Source organism: Chrysemys picta, chromosome 2 (genome assembly GCF_011386835.1).
Source record: "Chrysemys picta bellii isolate R12L10 chromosome 2, ASM1138683v2, whole genome shotgun sequence".
Taxonomy (NCBI): Eukaryota; Metazoa; Chordata; order Testudines; family Emydidae; genus Chrysemys; species Chrysemys picta.
The window spans coordinates 118,201,936-118,207,972 of record NC_088792.1 but is presented as its reverse complement, the minus strand read 5'-3'; the positions used below and the strand labels follow the sequence as shown (position 1 = coordinate 118,207,972).

At 50.0% G+C, this 6,037-nt stretch overlaps 1 protein-coding gene across 1 annotated transcript; it reads left to right on the top strand.

Annotated features, from left to right (window-relative positions):
• The first annotated feature begins 1,141 nt into the window (after positions 1 to 1,141).
• On the top strand, positions 1,142 to 5,494 carry LOC135981461 (uncharacterized). The gene is made up of 2 exons (XM_065584106.1): positions 1,142 to 3,973; positions 4,854 to 5,494. The coding sequence occupies exons 1-2, from the start codon at positions 3,436 to 3,438 to the stop codon at positions 5,354 to 5,356; spliced, it is 1,041 nt and encodes a 346-aa protein (XP_065440178.1). The 5' UTR covers positions 1,142 to 3,435; the 3' UTR covers positions 5,357 to 5,494.
• The last annotated feature ends 543 nt before the right edge of the window (positions 5,495 to 6,037 follow it).

Here is a 6,037-nt window from a genome sequence, read left to right as displayed (position 1 = left end):
TTTCCCGGGGCTTTTCCTGTGTGGCTGGTCAGAGCATCCGAGCTCGGACTGCTGTCCAGAGCATCAACAGAGTGGTGCACTGTGGGATAGCTCCCGGAGCTATTAGCGTCAATTTCCATCCACACCTACCATAATTCGACATGGCCATGTCGAATTTAGCGCTACTTTCCTCGTTGGGAAGGAGTATAGAAATCGAATTTAAGAGACCTCTATGTCGAACTAAATAGCTTTGTTGTGTGGACGGGTGCAGGGTTAATTCGATTTAACGCTGCTAAATTCGACATAACCTCCTAGTGTAGACCAGGCCTAAGAGTCTACATTAGTGAGCAAAACAAGATATCAGAATGACCTATGTATAAACAAAATGCAGCTGTTGCTCATTATTGTCTGTAACAAAAGGTATAAATGTTTGCTGTAATTGTTTACCTGTTGAGAGACCTGTTTAGCTCTCTCCCTCTATGCAATTGATAGAGAGAAAATAAAGTATCTGATTTGCTGTACCCAAACAAAAAGTGAGAACTCTGTTATTCTCCGACAATTTGGGGGCTCATCCGGGATGGCAACGCCCGCAGAGGTACCGGCAGCTGCTACGGATCGTTCCCCTTCGAACCCCATGGCGCCACAATAGAGGTAGGAGACCTTTTGAAATCTCTATTGGGGTGTCGGAGGAGGACTGTCCATGGGGCCGTCTGTCCCTGTTGGGCTCACGCCATCCGAACTTATTGACTGTGCAGCAAGGTCAGATGCAGACCGGTTTTGGGGAATTGTTTTGCCGCCCCCAATAAGGTAGTTGTATGCGGTTCTGGGGACCTGTTAGTTTGGCCACCCCCATATATGCATATGAGAGATGCATGGGTATGCACCGGTGCTGAGAGGTTTTTACCGTCTCAAGAGGGGTTGTTACCGCCTCATAGTGTGTTGAGTCCGGACAGAGGGGTTGTTTACCGCCTCAAGAGGGGTTGTTACCACCTCATAGTGTAGCTGCATCGTGGTACTTGGGAATAGTACCTGGAAATAGAGGCCTTGGTGTGTGTTTGTGTGTGTACACCAGTGTGAACTGAGAGTTACCGGAAGACACCTAGAGTACTCCGCGAAGTCTTTTGGCTCGTGACCAGAAGTACTCTAACGCAAGCCCGGTAACTAGAGGATCTTTTAGGAGATCCGACCCACGGTGGGCTAACTCGGCCTGGCATCGTCCGGCGAGGAGGCTACCTGTGTCTAGGAGTGTGTGAACCCATCTTCCCTCCCCTTTTCCTCTCTGTGTGAGCCACTGACAGTCTGATCATCTCACTGGATGCAACGAGAGTAAGCGGCGCCATCTCTCTGAGACTAGCCGACTCTCTTTGCTGAAGGGAGGTGTAGGAGGGTCGTGGCCATCCTCGTTAGTCTCTCCTGTGTGAGTACCCTGTAGGGAGAGATCCTTAGTTTATGTGCCGCTAGAGCGGACAGGGCATCCTCCCTGTGTGTGTGATTGGAAAATGTGGGGGGGACAGTCTAAGGATTCCCTCTCACCCTCTAAGGGTACCCCAGCTTATTTCATGTACGTACATTATGGTCCTAAAACCTGCAGGTATTTAGAGAATTGGAATCATTACACGCGTGAAAATTCATCTAAACAATGCCCACTAGAAGGTACCTTCAATCTAGATAAGATCATACATCTCAAAGGAGCTTTTAATCACCAAAAAGCCTCTGACACACAATGGGAACAATTTGTCTATTGAGGAAAGGAACGGGTTAATTTGAAATTCAGCTTGGTCCAGAGATAAACAGAAAGTTAATCTGCGTTCAAGGTCAAGAATCAATGCAGACCAGGCTAAGTACAAAGAAAAACTGCTTTTGGCCCCAGCTGGCTGTGAAAAAATATAGACATAGTCAAACCAAAGGCAATACAAGTTACAGTGCTGAGATTACATTTGCAAAGCTTAACTGACCAGTGAGATCCAACAGTCTGCCTTTGTGACCCTGGAGCCGGCGTGGTTTGGGGACGCTGAAGAAGCCACAGGCAGCCGGCCTGGACTGGAATCACTGAAAAGACGCCCCAGGAGACCTCAGGGTGTAAAAGAACTGCCCTCCCAAGAGAGGAAGCAAGTTGGAGATTGCACAGCACCTTCTCTGAACGTTATACACAGACCTGGCCAGTCTGGACGTACGTGTGTGAGTATGAAAGTGTGCCTACTCTCAGCCGCAGTAAGTCTGAGAACCGGAGAGGCATTTAGCATTCCTCTCTCCACCCCGGTTGACCGAGAAGGGTGTCAGGTGGATCTACCCCAGTCGTAGCAGGACTGGGCAATAGAGAAGTTGGAGAAAAGGGAAGAGTTGTGTACTTGATAACTAGAATTGAGCAATTAAGAGCATAGATCATGAACCAGGCAGCAACTCAAACCTACGCCCAGGGCAAGTTGCAAGCCTTGAGACAGGACTTCCAGGCAGAAAAGGAAGCACTGGCTAAGCAAGTACCGGTCCTTCAGGGACTTGTCAGAATTTAACCATTTGTGTTTGCATATGCTGTAACAGCAGTGTGTTTGCCACAAGAGAAAATTGAATAGTTAAATGCCAATGGGCCATGCGTTTTGCCCAGGTGGCAAGCCTCACGAGGGAGGACTCGGGTAGCCTTGTGAGTAAGAATGTTTAAGGGAAGAGACCAGGAAGGGTGGGGGCTAGTTGAGAAGCCCACCCTCCTATCTAAATTGGTAGTGAAAAAGCCGGTGCCCATGGAAGGGACGGTTCAGCGAGAAAAGCAGGATCGGGCCCAAGCAGGCAGGCAATAGATAGAGAGATTGGAAAACAGGTTGGAAACTTTGAGGGCATAGTGGAAGGAAAGGAGTAAGTAATTATAAGCATGGGGATTTCAAATCCCGAGAATAATAATTGGAATGGTAAAATGTGTGTAAGACAGAGTCTTTGTACCAAGGTGAAGGCTCTCCTTTCTTCTGCAGAATAAAGCAACTCTTCCTTATCCCTGTCTGGCTGTTATTGGCTCTCAGCTAGGTGGACCCGATATTTCGGTAACAGTTACTGGCGACTCCGGTTAATGAATTTCTGTCTTAGGCCTGGTCTACACTACGGGTTTAGGTCGACTTTAGCAGCGTTAAATCGAATTAAGCCTGGACACGTCCACACAACGAAGCCCTTTCTTTCGACTTAAAGGGCCCTTTAAACCGGTTTCTTTACACCACCTTCGACGAGGGGATTAGCGATAAAATCGGCCTTTGCGGGTCGGAATTGGGGTAGTGTGGACGGAATTCGACGTTATTGGCCTCCGGGAGCTATCCCACAGTGCTTCATTGTGACCGCTCTGGACAGCACTCTCAACTCAGATGCACTGACCAGGTAGACAGGAAAAGACCCGCGAACGTTTGAATTTCATTTCCTGTTTGCCCAGCATGGAGAGCACAGGTGACCACGCAGAGCTCATCAGCACAGGTAACCGTGATGGAGTCCCAGGATCGCAAAAGAGCTCCAGCATGGACCGAACGGGAGGTACGGGATCTGCTCGCCATATGGGGAGATGAATCAGTGCTAGCTGAACTCCGTAGCAGTAAAAGAAATGGCAAAGTATTAGAAAAGGTCTCCAAGGCCATGAAGGACCGGGGCCATAACAGGGACACACAGCAGTGCCGCGTGAAAGTTAAGGAGCTACGGCAAGCCTACCACAAAGCCAGAGAAGCAAATGGAAGGTCTGGGGCAGAGCCGCAAACTTGCCGCTTCTACGCGGAGCTGCATGCCATTCTAGGGGGTGCAGCCACCACTACCCCAACCGTGTGCTATGACTCCGTCAATGGAGAAACACACAGGGAAGACGGTTCGGGGAACGAGGAAGATGAGGATGGAGGTACTGTAGGTAGCTCACAGCAGCAAGGAAGCGGAGAAACCGGTTTCCCCAACAGCCAGGATATGTTTGTCACCCTGGACCTGGAACCAGTAACCCCCGAACTCACCCAAGACCCTCAGGGCACACAGGAGACCTCTGGTGAGTGTACCTTTGTAAATATTACACATGGTTTAAAAGCAAGCGTGTTTAATGATTAATGATTAATTTGCCCTGGCAATCGCGGCCAGTACAGCTACTGGAAAAGTCTGTTAACGTGTATGGGGATGGAGCGGAAATCCTCCAGGGACATCTCCAGAAAGCTCTCCTTCATGTACTCCCAAAGCCTTTGCAAAAGGTTTCTGGGGAGGGCTGCCTTATCCCGTCCGCCATGGTAGGACACTTTACCACGCCAGGCCAGTAGCACGTAGTCTGGAATCATTGCATAACAAAGCATGGCAGCGTATGGTCCCGGTGTTTGCTGGCATGCAGACAATATCCATTCCTTATCTCTCTTTGTTATCCTCAGGAGAGTGATATCATTCATGGTCACCTGGTTGAAATGGGGTGATTTTATTAAGGGGACATTCAGAGGTGCCCGTTCCTGCTCTTCTGAACAGAAATGTTCCCCGCTGTTAACCACGCGGTGGGGGGAGGGGTGAAGTGATCATCCCAGAGAATTGGGGGTGTGTGTGTGGGGGGGTGGTTTACTTGGGTTTGTGCCGCATGTTAACCCGGAAACTGCAGCCCCTCCTTTTACATTGAAAACCCATTTTAAATGGCCAGCCCAATTCATCCTTGATATGGGAAATGCGCTGCTGTTTGAAACCTTTCCCGCATGTTAAGAAGGTTAAAAAAGCCAAAAGACTGTGGCTTACCATGGCTGCCTGCAAGCCGAAATATGTTGCCTGGGGCACTGCGTGAGTGATCTCTCATACCAAACCGGCAGGCAGAGGAAAAATGCGACCTTGTAACGAAAGACTGTACCCATTGTTCTCTAAAATGTGTCTTTTTTAACCACCTCTCCCTTCTCCTCCACCAGCTGCAAATGTTTCTCCTTCGCAGAGGCTAGTGAACATTAGAAAGAGAAAACGGAGGACGCGGGACGATATGTTCACGGAGCTCCAGATGTCCTCCCGCGCTGATAGAGCACAGCAGAATGCGTGGAGGCAGTCAATGTCAGACATGAGAAAAGCACAATATGAACGAGAGGAGAGGTGGCTGGCTGAATGGCGGGATGAAAAGAGCAAGTGGCGGGCTGAAGATGATAGGTGGCGTCAGCTTGCAGACAGACGGCAAGAGTCAATGCTCCGTCTGCTGGAGCATCAAACTGATATGCTCCAGCGTATGGTTGAGCTGCAGGAAAGGCAGCAGGAGCAGAGACCGCCGCTACAGCCCCTGTTTAACCAACAGCTCTCCTCCCCAAGTTCCATAGCCTCCTCACCCAGACGCCCAAGAACACGGTGGGGGGGCCTCCGGCCACCCAGTCACTCCACCCCAGATGATCGCCCAAGCATCAGAAGGCTGGTCTTCAATAAGAGTTAAAGTTTTAAAATGCAGTGTGTCCTTTTCCATCCCTCCTCCCCCACCCATCCCAGGCTACCTTGGCAATTATCCCCCTACTTCTGTGAGGAATTAATAAAGAATGCATGAATGTGAAAAAACAATGACTTTATTGCCTCTGCAAGCAGTGCTCGAAGTGGGGAGGGGAGGGTGGGGTGGTTGGTTTACAGGGAAGTAGAGTGAACCGGGTCGGGGGGGGGGGTTGGAGGGTTCATCAAGGAGAAACAAACAGAAGTTTCACACAGTAGCCTGGCCAGTCACAAAACTCGTTTTCAAAGCTTCTCTGATGCGCACCGCGCCCTGCTGTGCTCCTCTAACCGCCCTGGTGTCTGGCTGCGCGTAATCAGCGGCCAGGCGAGTTGCCTCAACCTCCCACCCCACCATAAATGTCTCCCCCTTACTCTCACAGATATTGTGGAGCGCACAGCAAGCAGCAATAACAATGGGGATATTCTTTTCGCTGAGGTCTGAGCGAGTCAGTAAGCTGTGCCAGCGCGCTTTTAAACATCCAAATGCACATTCCACCACCATTCAGCACTTGCTCAGCCTATAGTTGAACAGGTCCTGACTACTGTCCAGGCTGGGTCCCCAAGGATCACGATAGGCATTTCAACATCCCCAACGGTTACTTTCTGGTCCGGGAAGAAAGTCCCTTCCTCCAGC

Excerpts from the sequence above, each read along its gene's own strand:
- LOC135981461 (XM_065584106.1), top strand. The coding sequence starts at position 3,436 with ATGGAGTCCCAGGATCGCAAAAGAGCTCCAGCATGGACCGAACGGGAG. Across the intron at positions 3,974-4,853 it reads GGGCACACAGGAGACCTCTG|CTGCAAATGTTTCTCCTTCG; the intron begins GTGAGTGTACCT and ends CTCCTCCACCAG.